Source organism: Poecilia latipinna, unplaced genomic scaffold (assembly GCF_001443285.1).
Source record: "Poecilia latipinna isolate Pla-1442-1.1 unplaced genomic scaffold, P_latipinna-1.0 Scaffold1340, whole genome shotgun sequence".
NCBI classification, from domain to species: domain Eukaryota; kingdom Metazoa; phylum Chordata; class Actinopteri; order Cyprinodontiformes; family Poeciliidae; genus Poecilia; species Poecilia latipinna.
The window spans coordinates 24,544-44,395 of record NW_015113956.1 but is presented as its reverse complement, the minus strand read 5'-3'; the positions used below and the strand labels follow the sequence as shown (position 1 = coordinate 44,395).

The window sequence follows — 19,852 nt, the reverse complement described above, 5'->3', positions numbered from 1 at the left end:
GATGCGGAAAGCTGAACCAATAAAGCTATGATTCCAATAGATAGCTGTTCTAAGACTCGACTCAGAGGGACAAAATGTGAAAAAGTTCAAAAATACTGTTGCAAGGAACTGTAAATGTTTCACCAAGAGATAAAGCTGATAATCTGCTGAACAAGAACAGATTACATAAAAGGCTACATGTACCGTAGACACTTGGAAAAACAAAAACGTGGATCTTTGAATATGTAGAACCCTCATCCAACAGAATATTCCTGCTTTCCTTCCCCCTCTCTCTTCTTTGCCTATACCCTCTCATCTCATGAAAGTGCCGTGAACGCGCACTGTGGGCTGCTATTAAATGGGCGGACTTGAATCCGCGGGCACGCTCACAGCGGCTCCGCAGATAAAAGTGCGTGAGCCGCGGGTCGGCTGCTGCTGTAACTCTGCCTTCTGTAACCAAAGAGACCGGATTGAACCTGACAACGGGGGATCGGAGCCAGTGCTGGTGATGCATTTATGGCTTTAACCTTCTTCTTTTTCTGACTTAAATCATAATTTAAATATGCTTTTAAAATATTTGAAAAAAGCTAGAGCTTATTGTGATTTATTAGATTTTTTTTTTCTTCGAATAGCGTTTAGATTGCCTGCAATGATTGGTACCTATACTTTGAAGAAATAATGTTTTTTTTATTATTTTGCCTGAGAATAGGTCGACAAATCGTTTAGATAATTTAGACCAGCTTAAAATTCATATCAGCCAATTTTGCACGTCATTATTTCATTTCCATTTGGCCTTTGACTTATTTTATTAAGTCGTTCCTCTAGTTTTCCAATTGAAAGCGTAATACTTTCTTCCTTTGCCTTTTAATGCAACTCCATACTCCAATTGTTCCCCACACACAGGTTCGGCCAGCCGCACAATTTGAAAGCCTCTGCGATTCAGGTGAAGAGATCCGTGGGCGCAATTCAAGGTATGGGACCCAGTTTAACAGCTTTGTTCGCAAAATATACATAAGAATTTGCTTCCATTTGCATAGGTTTGCAATTTGCAGTTGTGCTATTTAATCAGTCCTTAGTCCTTCCTGATTCCTTAAAAGTTTTACATTATATAGTTATGATTTACTTATTGTTTTTGTTATTTATTATTCTCATCTGTGGGACATAGGGGAGTGGAGCTGGTCAGTCATGGGGGATTCAGTCTTCAACTGCTGTTATGTCCCCCCACAGCCCCCAGGTGAAGAGGAGCAGCACCGGTCCAGGCACACAGGCATCATGGCCTCCCATTCTTCTTCCATCTCCCCGGACAAACGCTTCATAATCTTCTTTGACTTCGATGAAACCATCGTGGATGAAACCAGCGACGACATGGTGGTGCAGGCCGCCCCGGGTCAGTACCTGCCCGGCTGGCTGAAGGACACCTATCAGCCCGGCCGCTACAACGAGTACATGCAGCGAGTACTGGCCTACCTGGCGGAGCAGGGCGTCACCGAGAGCGACTTGCGCAGCATCATGGAGAAGATCCCCGCATCCCCCGGCATGCTCACCCTCTTCCAGTTCCTGCGCAACCGGTCGGCGCATGACTTTGAGGTGGTGCTGGTGTCTGACGCCAACACCTTCTTCATCGAGTCTTGGCTTCGACGCGCCGGGGTGCGCCAGCTCTTCCACCGGATCTTCACCAACCCGGCCACATTCAACAAGAACGGTCGGCTGGTGTTGCGGCCCTTCCACTCCCACGAGTGCCAGCGGTGCCCGGACAACATGTGCAAGCAAGTGGTCGTCAGGGACTACGTGGCGCGCAGGACGCAGGAGCGCGGCCGCCCCTACCAGAGGATCTTCTATGTAGGGGATGGGGCCAACGACTTCTGTCCTGCGCTCTCGCTCGGGCCCCGAGACGTGGCTTTCCCACGCAGGGACTTCCCCATGCACCGGCTCATCACAGAAACCCACGAAGCCATGCCCGGGGAGTTCAAGGCGGTCACAGTGCCTTGGGTCAGCGGGGAAGATGTGATTACGCGATTGAGGAAACTAGTGGCGGAATAGAGAGTTAGATGGGAGAGCAGAAAATGAATTAGTCCAATAAATAGACTATTTAACGTCTCGCTCTCAAATGAAACTCGTAAAACATATAATTCTAATAGCAATAAGAAACCTTTGTGAGTAAAGTTAAGGGTCTTCAAGGCCTATAACAAGAACAGGCTGTGAACTCTTCAGCTAAACTTAAATGAGAATGAAATCAGAATCTAATGTAGCTATACCATCTCTACAAGTAAAGAAAACGCCAGAGCTTGGAAAAGTATTTGCATAAAATGCAATACGATATTACCGCTCATGTATTAATTTAGGAGTTGTTTGTGTTTACATGTGGAACGATTAAAATATTTGAAATGTCATTCATTTATTTCTCCCCAATATTATAGTTGTGCTTTTTTTTATTTTAGAAACAGCACAATTGGAATATGACTTGGGTTTGTAAATTATAGCGTCAACCTGACAACACTGCCACCTAGGGGTGATGGGCATTAATACAGACCAAACTGTCTTTTTATTGTTTTTTTTTTAATTCTTTTTTAATCACCATATATTTTAAGAGTTTTGTCTAATTTAGAGATGCATTATATTGTAAATGAAATGTTATTTTTATCTCTGTAATTTGTCTGCTATCTTGTTTTGTCTGTACCGTGTATAGGCCCAGCCTATGAAATACCACCAGCAGGAATAAAGCCATAACCTAAAACAGTGCTTGTCTCAATCCTTTTTTTTTTTTTGTTTTTTTTTTACAGATTCTAACAGGTCTTAGATTAAACTCTCTTGATTAAATCCTAATAAATATGTTGACAGTTCCAAAAAGTCTTGCATAGCCTTTTGTGTGACTGTAATATCTCGGATGTCAGACATAAAAAAAATACGTTTTAGACATGATTTTGTTTTTTTTTAAAAAAAAACATTAAAATGCTTCTCTAAAAAAATATGTCCTGAAAACGTGAATAAATGCATATATTTCAGAAGAGTTTAACGCTGGAAAAATTCTTAAATGACATCCAACTTTTTTATATCGTATTTTGGACATGTAAATATACAATCATTTATTTATTTTGTTATAGTTTTATTTTACCAAGAAAAATTGGTTTAGTTGGCATGAGGTGGCAAATGTCTAATTCCATCTAGTGGTGTCAGAGGATAACTACAAATCTCATCTCTACAAGAATGTTCTCTTTTAGGAATAAACAGTAAATGACAATAATTAAAAAGGAGTTTCAAATTCCAATGAGGAAAATTGAATACAAGTTAATTGATAACTCTGTTAAAATCTTGGGGGAAAGGATAAGGCAGTTGTGCAGAAGTTTGAGGGGCATGTAAGAAAAACAGTGAATACATTTTCATATGTCTCAGAAAAGGTTATACAGGTCTCAACAAAACTCTTAAAATAACTGGAAACCCCTTAATATGACAGATAAATGTGATCACTATAATCTGCCTGAATCTGTTTAGCGTCTTCATGGTTAAATAGATTGTTCATATGTTCTTGCATATGAACAAGAAAGATTACAATTTAAAGAAGCACCGAACAGATTAAATATTAACAGTACAATATAAAGTCTTTTTGAGGGATTGATAAAATAAAATAAAATAAAATAAAATAAAATAAAATAAAATGTCAAGTTATAAAAAAGGTAAAGAACGAATCCAGGCACTTTTTTTATGTACATTTCTCATCTATCCTCAAGTCCAGTAGATGGCAGCATTGGCACTTAAAGATCTGCCAGCCGCCATTAAACACCAGAAGAAGAGGATATACGGCAGTTGCATCTCATACGCATGGCGCTATTTGAATGAGCATTTGTATACTGTCTATAAAAGTCAACTTATTGTTTTGGATTTCATATTAAGTCTCCGTTTTTTATCCGGAAAAGGTACGTATTTATAATATTATATATGATTTAGTTGGGATCCGCATGCTATCGCTTGCTAACTCTGAACAGCAACGTACCTCTTACGTAGCTTGCAGCTCGTTCAAATCTTTACCATTTTAGCTCGTTAGCATGACAATATGCTATTTGATAAAAAAAAAATATTACCTGAAAAAGATCCGAATTTCTTCCGGTCAACCTTTTTGTTTATTTTCTGTCAGGGACGTTCGTAAATTAAATACCGGGAACTGTAAACCGTCGCGAGAATATCAGTGTTAGCATTAGCTGTTGTGGTACAGCCTGACTGATCATCTCTATTATAGCCAGACTTCCACTCATTTATCTTATTTTGCACGGAAAACGTTTAAAACTATTAAAACTGTACACATTTGAAGAACCGTAAATGTATGAATTACAAATACCAGTTAGTTTGTATATGTTTTATATTTAGTAAGAAACTGTACAATTATGGGAGAATTCGTTGCAGATGAAATGATGCAACATGAATGTATGATTTTTTTTTGTTCTCTCACTTCAGTAGTAGTGAATTAATGAACCTGAAATAAAACTCATTTGTACTTGTAGCTTTTTCCTAAGATTTACTCATTTGCATATTTTTACAAACTGATAGATTGTTGTTTGATGTGTTTGTGCTCTGTAGGAGACTGAAACATATCTATCTATCTATCTATCTATCTATCTATCTATCTATCTATCTATCTATCTGTTTTCACGCAGTTCTGTTTTACAGTTAGTTGTCAAAAAAATGTATAGAAAGAAAAGTTCTGCAGTTTTAATGGAGGCTTACACAACCTGGTTGTTCCAGCATTTTGTTTTACATATTTTTCACCCCTAACATTTATCATTGCAAAATATCTGTTACATTTCAGTCTCAAAAAGTTTAATCTTCTCAGAGCTGCTGTGTTCTCTTCAACATGAGCCCAAGACTAAATATTTGATTTCCTTTGCAGTTTTCTAGAAGATGGAGGCTGATTTGTATGACGAGTTTGGTAATTACATCGGTCCAGAGCTGGACTCTGATGACGATGACGATGATCTGGATGCAGAGGACAGGGACATTGACGAGGTATCTTTCAAATTCATACTACTTGTAATTGCTAAAGATTTCAGTGGAAAACCTGTCATGGTGTTTATTTCCTCAAGGGGGATGAGGATGAAGAAGATGAGCCTGCAAATGAGGATGAGAACGTACCTGGCATGGAGGTGGTCCTGCATGAGGACAAGAAATACTATCCCACAGCAGAGGAGGTTTACGGGCCGGAAGTGGAAACTATTGTCCAGGAAGAAGACACACAACCGCTTACTGGTGAGATGAAGAATTTTATATATATATATATATTTTTATAAGGATTGAGTCACATTTTATTATCTGGAGCAGCTTGTTTTTAGTCCCCTTGCAGAGCTTCCTTTGACTAGATTCTGAATTTGTTTACAAAAGCACTGAGAAATGTGTGTAGACGAGGTCTATCTGGTGAATAAAAACATGTGAAAATAAGAATATGTAGTTTCATGTGTGTTGGGATTTATAACCACTAAATCAAAGCACTATTTTTAAGGAAAACTCAAACCAATGTTTGTATCTCGAGAGTTTGCTTCCTGCTTGAGTTGTTTGAGAAACTGACTTTACTAGTGAAAAACGATATTCTTCATCAACATTGTTATGTAATTTTCTGGTGGGCAAATGGTACAAGATGGAGTTTTGTCATATACTGTTTTCATTTCTCAATTGAAGACTGTTTGTTGGTCATGCAATTCAGTTAATCTTTGTTAACAGTCCTGCCACAAACTCTGACTCCTATTTCTTTCCATTTTTTGTTGCTCTTGAAGAGTACTTTCTTTTGTCAAAGTATATCACAGTGAGTTTGATGCCTTATTTTGTCTTGGAAACACTTTTTACCAGCTCTCGCTTTTGTCAACGTATTCCCTGTTAATCTGCCAGTTGCATTCTTTTTCTGTACACTGCTCTTTGCACAATCAGGCTTGTGCAGGTATTTGTTCTGGAGATGGAAATTTAAAGTTTGATTTAATTTTTGTTCGCTTGTATCTATAGACAAAACAAAAAAAATGACACTAAAGATGTCACACGTTTTTTAAAGTTTGTTTTCCAGACTCATCTTGTTCTGCTGTTTTAGTTTTGTGACAAGTGATTTATCACTTTGTGAAAGCTTCCCAGTCTGACAACTAGTTTATCACTCTGCTTTTATAAGCACTACAAAAACTAAGATTTAGAGATATAATTTCTCTGAGATCTCATATTTTTCATGTTTATTATGCATTTTTCTTGCCCTGTAATTTTGTTGTTGTTTTGTATTAATTTTATTTTGATTTTACCTTTATTGAAACATCAAATGTATATGAAGATCATTTTTGTGCAATCAAAATTACTCTGAAATTAATGTGTGCCGTAAACATAGCAACAGAATACTGTCTTTGAAAACAAGACAAACATTATGCTCATCAGTGTTTCCTTATTTCCCTTTTCTTCAGAGCCCATCATCAAGCCAGTCAAGCACAAGCAGTTCACATTGATGGAGCAGGAGTTACCTGCCACTGTTTATGACATGGAGTGAGTCGGGTAGCCCGTTAAATGCGGATAAAAATGCCGACGATTCAGAATGCAGCAGAGTGACATTCGTCTCTTTCACCCTTTGTGTCCGCGCAGGTTTCTGGCAGATTTGATGGACGGTACCGAGCTGATCCGTAACGTCACCCTCTGTGGTCACCTCCACCACGGCAAGGTTAGCTGCAGCTGTCTAGCTGCTGCTGGCTCTCTCAAATCATGCTCTGTTCTTTGCTGGGGGATTGTCCTTGGCATTTTGCTCAAGAAACAAGTTTAAATGACAAAAAATACATATATGTAGCTAGAATAAAAACGAGGGCCTATGTTTATGACTTTGCTGCGCTGCTAAAGATTGCTATATAAGCTGGAGACACACCTGAGGGGAGAAAGTTATTTGTGCTTGTCACAGTGTTAGGAAAAAAAAACTAAATGTCTTTGAAATATTAAACATTAATATCACGTCCAATGTAGTTTTTCCTCTTAATATCATGGAGCTTCTGTTCGCCCTGACGAATGTTCTCATTCCTCTCAGACGTGTTTTGTGGACTGCCTGATTGAGCAAACTCATCCTGAAATCAGAAAGAGGGATGATGTCGATGTGAGTGTTCTCTGCCTCAATTTCACTTGAATGTGTTGAAATCAACTGCAGCCCAAAGTGGATTTTGACCTTTTCCCCCCCCCCCCCCCCAGCTTCGGTACACAGACATCCTGTTCACTGAGCAGGAGGTGAGCCCTTCATTCATATTTGTCTTTAATTAACCAGAGAGTATATATTTAAATCTGTTGGGTTATTACTGTGTCTGTTTCTTCATCGTTTCTGGTGCTTTTTTTTTTTTTTTTTATCAGCGAGGGGTCGGCATCAAAAGCACTCCAGTCACGATGGTGCTGCCAGACTCCAGAGGAAAATCCTACCTTTTCAACATCATGGATACACCAGGTCTTGTATATTAGCTCGATTAAGATGTTTATCTGTGTTGTTTTCTTAAAAATGAACAAAACATTGACAGTATGTCTCCTTGAAAAGGCCATGTGAACTTCTCTGATGAGGTCACATCCAGCATGAGGATCTCCGATGGAGTTGTCCTCTTCATCGATGCAGCTGAAGGAGTGAGTCGACGTTTCCTAAGAGGGGTATTCATTTTTATTTCTTTTTAGAATAAGTGAATCAATCTTCTGTCGTTCTTTGACCAGGTGATGCTGAACACGGAGCGCCTGATCAAACATGCAGTCCAGGAGCGCATGGCCATCACCATCTGCATCAACAAGGTGGACCGGCTCATTGTCGAGCTCAAACTGCCGCCAACAGATGCTTATTATAAACTTCGACACATTGTGGACGAGGTCAACGGTTTGCTCAGGTAATTCTGGTTTGTTTGATTAACAGGGGAAACTGCAAGCCTTAAAGTAAAGCATGAAAACAACATTTGAGTTTCAAAATAAAAAGACTTTAGACTCCCCGGCTCTGCGTTTGTGACGTTCCTTCTGTCTTTCAGTACTTACTCCACAGACGAGAACTTGGTGGTGTCTCCACTCCTCGGGAACGTTTGCTTCGCCAGCTCTCAGTACAGCATCTGCTTCACCCTGGGGTCCTTCGCCAAGATCTACTCAGACACCTACGGTGAGACATCTTATCAATGAACATGCTGATTTTTTTTTTTTTTGTTTGTTTGTTTGTTTGCTTGTTCTGTTTTACACGTTTCAAATAACCCTACATGCTTGAATATTACGCAAAACATATCCTGAGTAAACATAAAATCTGCAACTTTTAGTTCAGTTGCTCGTCTGTCTTGTTGCATTTTAAGACAAATTAATGTATTTTGTTTGTAAAGAAAGGGGCTTTTATCTGTTAAAAAGCAAGAAAGTAAAATGTGAGGGCGTGAATACTTTCCCCGTCACTGTGGATAATAGAAAACTGCTCTAACTTACTCCTGTCTCCTTCCTCTGTTTCCAGGTGACATCAACTATAACGAGTTTGCAAAGCGGCTTTGGGGAGACATTTATTTCAACCCCAAAACGTGAGCACTCAGCCTCTCTGCTAAAATCTGTGCAGCTCTTCTCTTCTTTCATGTTTTTTTCTTTTTTTCTTTGTTCTCTGTTTAGTCGTAAGTTCACAAAGAAGGCTCCCACCAGTAACTCCCAGCGCAGCTTTGTGGAGTTTGTCCTGGAGCCTCTTTACAAGATCCTCTCACAGGTTCGAAATGGCTCGCTTTGTTTGTTTTCGTTTCCATGAAGATTAGCAGCTCAGTTCTCTGTTCAAACCTCCTGTGTGTGATCCTTCCCCAAATGGTTTGTTTGTGTGTGCGTCCAGGTGGTTGGGGATGTGGACACCACCCTGCCCCGGGTTCTGGATGAACTTGGGATCCACCTGACCAAGGAGGAGCTGAAGCTGAACATCAGGCCTCTGCTCCGGCTGGTCTGTAACCGTTTCTTTGGAGAGTTCACCGGTACGGAGTCTGACGTTTGTGCTTCATTTGGATTTGATTGAAGTTTTTCTCCTGGTGCCGATAAATATGGATATGGAAAGGATTGTGGGGGAAATATGTATATTTTCACACTTTATTTGCTGCTACAATGTGGAAAAGTTCACTCCAGTCTGACCTTTCTTCATTCATTCATTTGTTTATTCCCCTCTTTTTCTCTCCTGACAGTCTGTTATTTATGTCTGGTTTATTTTTAAAATTTGGCCACTGTCGAGATATCTTCTGGTTTTGTTTATTTATTCTTTAAAAAATTAGCTTGAATAAGGACTCAGATTTCTGGAAATTTTGGTAGAGATTTTTTTTTATATATATTTCTGTGGCTCTTTATTACAGACATTAATTTTGCATTAACTATAAGTGCCATGAGAAATGTGTCGGTAACCTGTCGTATTGAACCATTCATTTTTTGTTTTTCGTTGCAGGTTTTGTGGACATGTGTGTGCAACACATCCCCTCACCACAAGAGGGTGCTAAAATAAAGATAGACCACACATACACAGGAGGACTGGACTCTGACTTGGGAGAAGCCATGGCGGAATGTGATCCTGATGTGAGTCATTTCATGGCTTAGTACAATCTTCTTTACAGGAAAGTTTATATATTAAACAAAAAATAAAAAACAACATTATTTTAGTTTCAAGTCTCGTCTTCTTACTTCCTGATGTTTCTCAGGGTCCCTTGATGTGCCACACCACTAAGATGTACAGCACAGAGGACGGGGTCCAGTTCCATGCCTTCGGCAGGGTTCTGAGCGGTACCATTCAGGCAGGTCAGCCGGTCAAGGTTCTGGGAGAGAACTACACGCTGGATGACGAGGAAGACTCGCAGATTTGCACTGTGGGTCGCCTCTGGATCTCTGTTGCCAGGTAACCTCCCGGTTTTGCTCGTTTATGAAGCTCCGAAGTCAGCGATTGCTCGGTAGACTCACAGCCTCTTCCACCGTCTCAGATACCAAATCGAAGTGAACCGAGTTCCTGCGGGAAACTGGGTTCTGATCGAAGGCTGCGACCAGCCGATCGTGAAGACGGCCACCATCACAGAACCACGGGGGAACGAAGAGGTCCGGGATCACTGAGAAGCTTTTAAAAAGATATTTAGAACTATGAACCACAATGAAGAAACTTCTCTTTCTCCAACAGGCTCAGATTTTCAGGCCGTTAAAGTTTAACACGGCTTCGGTCATCAAGATCGCCGTGGAGCCCGTCAACCCGTCCGAGCTTCCCAAGATGTTGGACGGACTGAGGAAAGTCAACAAGAGCTACCCGTCTCTAACCACAAAGGTACATCTGAGCACCGTCGCCGTGTCGAATCATTTTATTTACTTTGGTGTGTTGGAGCTGACTGACGTGTTGACTGTGTTTCAGGTGGAGGAGTCTGGAGAGCATGTCATCTTAGGGACAGGAGAGCTTTATCTGGATTGTGTCATGCATGATCTGAGGAAGATGTACTCAGAAATCGACATTAAAGTACGTAAAAATGCTCATTATAATTATGTAACTACGACATTTTAGGTTGGTTAGGAAGAAACTGCAGGTGAATCTTAATTACAATAGATTGTCACTGAAAAGGGCATTTATTTTGGTAATTAAATCCAAAAAGCAAGGACTAAGACAGCTTCAGCTTGTAACTGAACGAAAAGAAATTATGTCGTAGATAGTTTAAACAATAATAACACAAAAATGTAATGTTATAACTTTCCTAATCAGGAAAAAGTGCTTGACGCCAAGCAAAATGAATTGCAAAAGGTAATTGCTAAAAAACATAGTTTATAGAATGCTGCATCGAAGCATATTAGTAGAATGTTGAGTGGAAGAAAAAAATCAAACTAAAAAAATGTGACGAGTAACAAAGATGACTACAACCTTCAGAGGCTGCAAAATATGTCTCAAATATATATATAGTCTTTGCTATAGCGGTGTGTTCAAAATTCATATTCCATAGAACTGTCTGGAGTACAGTAATTGCTGCCTAATATATTCCAAATGTTATGAACTTTCATTTTACATGCTAATGCAGCATTTAGCCAGCTGGTCAGAGACTCATAGCAGCAGATGCTCACACTGGACACAAAGGAAGTTACCCAAAATCCTGAAGGTTACAGAGTGATGGAAGGAGAAAATAATCATCCCTTTTGCTCAGCAAGCCCCAATCAAGAGTTGTGGTTCAGTTCCCAAAGTGTCGCAGTGACTGAAGGTGGTGCTTCAAGACACGTCCACCCTGAAGTATCCAGGAAAAGGAGCAATGTCCATAGGGTGGAGCTTTGATTCTGTGCAGAGACACAGAATCAAAGCTGTTAAGATGCAGTGTGAAGTTTCTACAGTGAGTGATAATTTGGACAACCTTGTTATCTGTTGGAGTCAATCAGCCACGTTTGATCAAGTCCAAGGTCATCACTGCCGTCTACCAGGAAAATTTACAGTATTCTGAAGTGATGCTTATTATGGAGCTACTTATTATAGTTGATGCAAAAGGAGCCCTGAGCACATAGACAAACTCATACATCTGCATCATTTTGATTGATGTTTGGACTTTTAGCTCACAGTACTTCTAATCATTTCTGCGATTAGACGTCAAACTCAGACTGTAATTCCTCTCCCACTCAACTCCTTCAGACTAGCAGCAGCAGCAATTGGCAAACACCTGGAGGAACTCAGCTGAGTTCATCAAGAACTATTCCTCCTAAGAGCGGTTGTAAATGGCATAATGAGGAGCATTGTTGTGTCGATGTGCTGAAGGCAGAGTGTCGGAAAGAGCAGAAGCTTCTTAAAGAGACAGAGGCCCAATTTCAAGATGTCAAATTACAAAATCAAATTAATTTTGTTTTGCGTGTTTCATATGCAAACAAAATGGCACCAAAAATAAAAACGTGTGTGGATTATTGTCATTATTGCAGTTGAAAAGTGATTTTTTTTTTTTTTTTAAATGCTTTTGTTGATATGGTTTTCTTAAACAAATCTCTTTTTAACATTTTCCCTTCAGGTTGCTGATCCTGTTGTGACCTTTTGTGAAACGGTGGTTGAGACGTCGTCTCTTAAGTGCTTTGCTGAGACGCCCAACAAAAAGTGAGTGTTTACCCCCATTTTGTCAGATCCAAGTTGAACACAATGGCAAGAGTGTGATCTGATGGCGCTTCACCAGATAATTACAGCTGCTCAGATAAAGCAGCACAAACTGAGATTGGTTTGATTTCCAGGAATAAGATCACCATGATCGCTGAGCCTCTGGAGAAGGGGCTCGCCGAGGACATCGAGAACGAAGTGGTGCAGATCACGTGGAACAGGTACGCCGCTGAAGACTCTCCCGCTCGCTGCTGCTGCTGCTGCTGCTGCTGCTGCTGCTGCTGCAGTTTAATTGACTGCTTTATTATCCGGGTGATACAATGTGCCTTTCATGTCAGATGTGCTCGTTTTGCTTTGATGTCAGCTTAATTCCTCCACATTTCCGCGCTTTTCTGACCATTTATTCTCATTTCATCCTTTGCTGGGATTAATGAGCAGTTATTGAAAAACGAGGTTCTGCAATTAAACGCGGTCATAGAAGGCAGTGGAGGAAAACCTTATTTACGAAGTGAAATATTTAAAGTTGCTAAATATATAGGCGCTCGACAGTAACTTTGCGCTCGCTGCCGAGTGGCTGCCTGTGCATCACAGAAATGCCCCCACGATGTTGCCTCACTTTTGCTTATTGATTAATTCACTCTCTCTAATTAAATTGCACACTGAAAGCATGCGAGCACTTCCCCGTTCCTCTTGTATGAAGAGCGGGCCTGATTGCATCCTTTGCTTGAGTGAGGCTTGCTGTCTGTGAGGCCATCTGGACCTGGTTCTGCCAGCATATAATAGCACATACCTCTCTTCCATTAACCCCCCCGTTGCTCCCCCAAATAAAGCAATCTCTTTAATGTACCAGTTGACACACTGCACCTCCCATCACTCCCCCACCCCCAACCAGTAACTGTCCTGTTTTGTCATGGCAGGAAGAAGCTGGGAGAGTTCTTCCAGACGAAGTACGACTGGGATCTGCTGGCTGCCAGGTCTATCTGGGCCTTTGGACCAGACACAACGGGGCCAAATATTCTCGTGGATGACACGCTTCCTTCGGAGGCAAGTCAGAAAAACTATTGGCAAGAAACCTTGTGCACAACTCTTATATATTTACTTATATTTTTTCATGTTTTTTGCATTCCAGCGTTTGCCACAGTAATTTAATTAAATGGACCTTGTTTTTGTCTTACTTGTACAAAAAGCAGATTTTTCTCCATCTGAAACTGAATTTAAATGGTTTCCAGGTCAAGATGAGGAATAAAAAAAAATGTTTCCAATTTTGTTGTTTAGCAAAGGTTCTTTATGTATACACATCTCATACATCCAGTCATATGCAGTACTGCCTCCACATCTCTCGGCAGCATCCCAGCAGATCCCCGTTGTGTGCCTAAAACTTCACGCTTTACGGTTTCCTGTTATCTGCATCAAATTCATGTTGAATGTTTTCATTTATAGGTTTAAAAAACGGTATAAATGGATGGAGAACTCTGGAGTTTTGAGTGCGGAAAAGCATGAAATTAAATGTTTTAGTTCCTTAGGTTATTTTTTAAAAAAAAACTAAAATGAGTCTTTTTGCTGGTTTTTGATGAATGTATTGATTAAAAATATTGTGTTCTTCCAGAGAGTCTCAGAGCCTTTGTGTGTTTTCTGCAGGTGGACAAAGCTTTGCTCGGTTCAGTCAAAGACAGCATCGTTCAGGGATTCCAGTGGGGCACCAGGGAGGGACCTCTGTGTGATGAGCGTAAGGACCGACACTCTTCCTCTGAATGAAATGTGGACTGATTTATTCATATTTTTTGTTGTTTTTGCTCCTGTCAGCTATTAGAAATGTGAAGTTTAAGATCCTGGATGCCGTCATCGCTCAGGAGCCTCTCCACAGAGGAGGAGGTCAGGTCATCCCCACAGCCAGGAGGGTGGTCTACTCTGCCTTTCTCATGGTCAGAGCCTTTCAGATCGGTTTTTTGTTATGTTTTGTTTTTGTTACTGGTGCTTCAGATCCTCTAAAATGCTGCACAATTTTGTAAGAAAGTGTAATCCAACACTTGGATTTACACTTGAAACCAGATATTTTCAAACACCTAATAAAATGACAGATTTCTTTTCCCTCAATGTCTGAAGTTGTTTCTTTCTCAGGTTAGTTAAAATTAACATTTTTTAGAGATTTTTTTTTTTTTTACGTCTTTTTGTACGTCGTGTATAAGCGGTTAATTTGAGCGGGACGTTTATTCACCTTTGCATAGTTTCATTGAAATGAGTATTTATTATGCCTAATGGTTCAATTAATTATTAATTGTCTTATATTTTAGGTCTTGGCTGTTGAAAATTTGTAATTATTTTGTAATTTAATGAAAAATGCAAAGAAAAAAATTCTCAGACCAGTTAGGCGTACACGGTGTGTGAAAATATAACATTTAGCTACATTGTAGTTTACATTGTCCCTGCTGTAGAATGTAAAATACTATCATAAAATATATTATCAGTAAGAAACTATATAATAGTGAACTGAAACTGTCTTTTTTTTTGTTAATTTATGTCGTTCTTAATCTCCAAAGTGTGCTGATGGAAAAGTTTGAAAACTTACATTGAAAAGTGTTTGAAATCTGTTTTTTCTTATTTTTAAATATTTAATTATCTCTATTAGAAGAGTTTTAACTAAACTGTGATGCTGTGTTCTCATGAATATGCTACAGTCTTTCTTCAGGCCTTTCTTCCTACTTTAATCTGTAGTAACCCTTTCATTTCAGGCCACTCCAAGGTTAATGGAGCCGTATTACTTTGTGGAGGTCCAGGCTCCAGCTGACTGTGTGTCTGCCGTCTACACCGTTCTGGCGAGAAGAAGGTTTGTCTGCCTCCTAAATCAAGCTTCACACTCACCGTTTTTCATTTTCTTATTGAAATAATCTTTGTTCGCCATCGATCAGAGGTCACGTCACCCAGGATGCGCCCATACCCGGCTCTCCTCTGTACACCATCAAGGCTTTCATCCCGGCCATAGACTCGTTCGGCTTTGAGACCGACCTTCGCACACACACACAGGGTCAGGCCTTCGCGCTGTCTGTGTTCCACCACTGGCAGGTGAGATTTATGGACACTAACATGCAGTCAGCTCCTTTCTCTTGGGGGATTGGATTACTAAAAACAAAAATCCTGGCAAGTAGAAATCTGTTTAAATTAATTGCGAGATTAACTTTTGTCTCTTAGAACCAGAATGATGCTGATGCTGCATGTTTTTGATGTGAAAGATGTAAATAACTATAAAACTATCCTGGGATTTTGTTTTCATTCCTCTGTCAATTTGTCCTTCCCTTCATCCGTCCATCCATCACTCCTTTTCTCCACATATACAGCCTTCCATTTACTTTTTCATCACTGCAGTCATTCAGTCATCCTCTTGTCCATCGACCTGTCTGTCCATCTGCACCATCCGTTTTATCTGTTGGTACATTTATCCACTTGTATGTTTAGCCATCAATTTATCCTTCTTTCTTACTTGCTTCCATCTATGCATTTTTCCATCCTTTCAAATATGCATCCCTTCATCTATATATTCATGTGTTTTTCCATCCGTTCATCCAGTCCCCCATCGTATATCTGTCATTCATGCATTTTCCACCCATCTATCTCTAAGTACATCGATCCACCCTTCTTTCTTGCATTCATGCACGTTTTTCATCCCATCTCCTTTAGCTTTTGCAGGATAAATTGAAAGTAAATCTAAAACAAATCTGATTAATCGTGATGAATCGATTATTGATGTAATCGTCAACTAATTTAGTAATTGAGTAATTGTAAACTGAAGTGTACAAACGCTGAAAGAAGCAATTTTCCGAAAGAGCAACACAGTCAGAGCAGTTATTAAGCCGAAGTTATAAAAAAAATATAGATTCTGCGTTTAAGATGAAAGAAAAACCCTTTTTGCCTGTAAATATTTTCTACAAAAACTCTTCAAGTGGCATAGTTTTAGCTTCACTTTGTAAAAAAAATAAAACCTCATGTTCAGCACTTTTTGTTAACCAATCATTAATCAGTTAATCCAAATGATAATCAACAAATCAAGAAGTATTTTTTAGCTGCAGATGTAAAAATAATCAAGCGTTCACTAAAGGAATGCTGTTATTGCGTCTTGGGTAATAAAATGTAAATTTTCTTATTCAAAAAGGGAATTGTTTGTTTACATTTTTGTGTGTTTTTTTTTAATATTGAATAAAATTGACTTAAATGGTTAGGATGAAAAACTTTCAGAATGAGCCAATTTCTTTTATCCAATCGATCATCAAAATAATCGCTTTACTAAAACAATTGTTAGCTGCAGGCCTAATGGAAAGCCTGAGGTAGTTTAAAGTGGAATTCTGTATTTATACTTTGAAAACTGACCTTTGCTGGTTTGGAAAGTTTGGAGGTACGTTTGGGAACGTGTGGGAACGCCGGGAGTACCAACCAACACGCGTTGCGGCTCCGGCGTGGCGCCTCCGTCTGCCGCTCCGGTTAAACGGCTTTTGATCCCGAGTTACAGCCGAGTGTCGACTCATTACTTTTCAAGTTTTATGTGTCTGTCTGCATCTGGCTGCTCTTATCTGACATGTGTTTGCGTCTGCACTCCGTAGAGCTGTGTCAGTGAAAATTACCTCCACTTAGGCTAGATTAATACTTCACTGCAAAGTCATTAATCTGTGAGCAAAAGAAAAGGAGTGGAAACATTTCACGTTTCATCATCTGAACTAATGTTTCATGCCCCCGTAGGTGAAAATGAAAGCATCCGACGCGACATCAGACATGAATTATTTATGTCAGGCATGCACTGGAGAATATTTGCATCATTGTTATTTAAATTATATGAAGATGAGAAAATAAAATGCAGTGACAGATTTGGTTCTGCTTTATGTGCTTTTTATTAAGATATTTTTCTTCATTTCATTTCCTGCTGAGATAAATCTGATTATTAAACAGCAGAGAGGAACAGTTTTTCACCATTTATCCCTTGCAAAATGTTCATTTTTTTTAAAGGAAATTCTCTTGAGATTTAACACCAATCAGCACTAAGCCTGTCACAATAACAAATCTTGCTATTGAGAAGTCACTGTGATAAACAATCTTGTTCTTTTTCCAAAACAACAAATAAAATGAATATTAAACTCTCTGTGAACAAAACTGTCCTTCAAAAACGTAATAGGAGAGACCAGACTGGAAACTTTTATCATCCAGTCTTTGGTAGAAAAAAAAAAAAGAGAAAAACAAACAATTATGCAAATGGAATTTATTGAGCTCATTTTAATTTATCATGCGATTAATTGATTCATTTCTTATTGCGAAATGCTTAGTCAGCACGCATGTTGCAATTGCTCATTCCCAATTCACTCAACAATCTGGCTCTTTTCTGCTGTTTGTGTTGGAGAGATTTGATTCCTGCGAGCACATATTGATTCGGCTGCCCCAGATAACGAGAAGAACAAAGAAGTCCCTGAACTGCCTTGTTTGGCCCATTAACCTTAAGAGGCCATATTGTGCCTCCCTCATTAGTTTTATCATCTACTGGCTTGCCAACAGCGTCGCGTCGAGTTTCTGTCCTCAGCCGCTCCCTTCCATCTGTTGATTGGGCTCCAGCTTCTCCTTTGATTATGTTTTCCTCTTTTCCTCCAGTCAAAATCTCCCCCCAAGGCTCAGAAAGACTTTATTTATTCTATCATATCCCATTCCTTCGCAGGCCTCCTCTTCCTCTCCCGTCAAATGACAATGAATATCCCATTCGTCCCATGAAGGTCAGGCTGCTTAGAGTGGATTTGGTGAATAATTTTAAACATCCGTGAGCTCGTCTGCATTCCAACTCATCCTGCAAACGTTGCATTGTTGTCATATTGGTCCCGTTTGATGGAGTGACACTACTTGCGTCTCGTCCCCCCCCCGCCCCGTTTCGATGACGGTTGCTGTGCTGAGTCAGGAAAAACGTGACGGACCGTTTAAAATGTTCACTCAGCTTGTTGGCGCTGAAGACGTTACGTGTTTGTTGAACGTAAACGAGTGTCTGTTTTGCTTCTGATGCTCGTTTTAGATTGTTCCCGGTGACCCGCTGGACAAGAGCATCGTGATCCGGCCCCTCGAGCCTCAGCCCGCCCCCCACCTGGCCCGAGAGTTCATGATCAAGACCAGAAGACGCAAGGCAAGTCGGCCGCACGCCTGTTTGCCCTTCGAATTTAAAATATTACCACAAATTTTGCATTTAAATAAATAAAAAAATACTAATAATCTTTGTCTCTTTGCAGGGTCTGAGCGAAGATGTGAGTATCAGCAAGTTCTTCGACGATCCCATGTTGTTGGAGTTGGCGAAACAGGACGTGGTGCTTAATTATCCGATGTGAGGGAACTTTTCAATCTACAGAACAGGTGTAGCTGTTAAACATCGGATCCATCTGTTTGTCCTTGTATTTTTATTTTTTTATTTGTACAAAACTTTTTTTTTTTGTAGCTCAACTTGTCTTTGGAGTTAAAATGAGAAAAGAGTTGGACTTGATTATGTTTGAATAAAAATGTTTTTAAACCAAATACAGATGTTTTTTGTATTTTACGGTGCCCATGCAGATTTCTTGTTTCAGATGATGAAACTAATTTTAATATCGGTCAAAGAGAACCTGAGTGAATACGAAATGGTGATGCAATACTTTTATTTACTAAGGGGGAAAAGCTGTTCAAATCAAACTGGTTTTATGTGAAAAGGTCATTTTTATTTGTTAAATCATGAATAAATTGCAATTCACCACTAAAACATTTCCTCCATAAAACTAGTCAAATAAATCACATCGCCCCACTTTATGTTCCATACACTGGTTCCCTATTAGAGAACAGACTTTAAAATACTTAAATTTATAAATTATTGAATGATGTAGCACTAAAATACATTAAAGACCTGTCATTGCTGCATCAACCTTTCAGATTTCTCAAGTCTTTGTTCTGGTTCTGGTTCTGGTTGTGCTCTGCTCTGCGTCCCCTGAACCACAACCAAACATGAGGAAGAATCATTCAGTTTTCATCTAGAACAAACTTCCAGAAAACTGCAAAACAGCTGAAATACTGTTTTCCTTTAAACCTGTAAAGCTGCTATTCGTTAATAACAATTGGAACAAGTTGTATTTTTTTTTTTTTTTTGCTGCAATGTAATTAATGTTTTTATTGTTTTCATCATTCTTCTACTCTGTTATTGAACATGTGCTATATAAAGCCTTGCTTAAATGTTTTTAATTTTACACTGGTCTGATTAGGACTTGTACAACTAAGAATTCACTTAAATAGAAGCTGTGTGACAACATGAAGTGGGCTAAAATATCTCAACTGAAGAGATTCTACATCTGAAGCTACGTTTTTGACATTTGTCAGTTTGGAGAACAATTTCCGAAGCTGGTATTCATGGAACCACAGATTCTGCTTAAACTGAAGCACTCTTATGCTACAGGAGCATTCCAGGATGTACACTTCTTAAGCAAAAAAGAACAAAATGAATGAACTGGAACGGCCAGGTCAAAGTCTAAACTTAAACTGCCTGTTTTAATACCTTAAGCAGGCAGTTTTGTGCCAGAAAGTCTCTCCAAAGTGGCTGAATTTAAAGTGCAGCAGGGAATGTTGTGTTCCTGTCGACCATCAGAGAGCAAATAGAAACTTTACTGACGCTCACCGTGATCGATCCGTCGTTTTGGGGACATTGTGGGCGGTGACTGACTGGCAGAGTGTGGGACGGAGGCACAAGCAAAGCGACAGGTTAGGATTGGTGGCTAAGTATAATTGAGATATTTTTAATTTAAAAAAAGTAGCTCAAACATGGATATATATTTTTTTTTTTATCTTTTATGTAAAACCCGTTAATTTATTCGAGTT

General features: G+C 39.5%; 2 protein-coding genes across 3 annotated transcripts; both read left to right on the top strand.

The window, feature by feature from the left end:
- Positions 1–377: 377 nt before the first annotated feature.
- phospho1 (phosphoethanolamine/phosphocholine phosphatase 1) lies at positions 378–2,718 on the top strand. 2 transcript variants are annotated; one of them, XM_015055889.1, is made up of 3 exons: positions 378–484; positions 883–950; positions 1,207–2,718. In XM_015055889.1, exon 3 carries the CDS (start codon positions 1,252–1,254, stop codon positions 2,017–2,019), a length of 768 nt encoding a protein of 255 aa, XP_014911375.1. In that variant the 5' UTR covers positions 378–484; positions 883–950; positions 1,207–1,251; the 3' UTR covers positions 2,020–2,718. The 2 variants fall into 2 exon arrangements, with proteins under 2 accessions (XP_014911375.1, XP_014911374.1); XM_015055888.1 differs by having other exon boundaries at positions 1,145–2,718.
- Positions 2,719–3,738: 1,020 nt separating this feature from the next.
- On the top strand, positions 3,739–18,484 carry eftud2 (elongation factor Tu GTP binding domain containing 2). The gene is made up of 28 exons (XM_015055886.1): positions 3,739–3,890; positions 4,859–4,974; positions 5,052–5,214; positions 6,396–6,474; positions 6,571–6,646; positions 7,001–7,066; positions 7,159–7,194; positions 7,315–7,405; positions 7,493–7,575; positions 7,660–7,826; positions 7,962–8,086; positions 8,420–8,483; positions 8,569–8,659; positions 8,777–8,912; positions 9,371–9,498; positions 9,621–9,814; positions 9,897–10,008; positions 10,088–10,228; positions 10,313–10,414; positions 11,928–12,010; positions 12,142–12,228; positions 12,925–13,051; positions 13,646–13,733; positions 13,811–13,929; positions 14,737–14,831; positions 14,914–15,067; positions 18,039–18,146; positions 18,250–18,484. The coding sequence occupies exons 2-28, from the start codon at positions 4,870–4,872 to the stop codon at positions 18,343–18,345; spliced, it is 2,916 nt and encodes a 971-aa protein (XP_014911372.1). The 5' UTR covers positions 3,739–3,890; positions 4,859–4,869; the 3' UTR covers positions 18,346–18,484.
- Positions 18,485–19,852: the final 1,368 nt, after the last annotated feature.

Coding starts and splice junctions, on each gene's coding strand:
- eftud2 (XM_015055886.1), top strand. CDS start 4,870: ATGGAGGCTGATTTGTATGACGAGTTTGGTAATTACATCGGTCCAGAG. Junction 8,087..8,419: donor GATCTACTCAGACACCTACG/GTGAGACATCTT, acceptor CTCTGTTTCCAG/GTGACATCAACTATAACGAG. Junction 8,660..8,776: donor TTTACAAGATCCTCTCACAG/GTTCGAAATGGC, acceptor GTGTGCGTCCAG/GTGGTTGGGGATGTGGACAC.
- phospho1 (XM_015055888.1), top strand. CDS start 1,165: ATGGGGGATTCAGTCTTCAACTGCTGTTATGTCCCCCCACAGCCCCCA.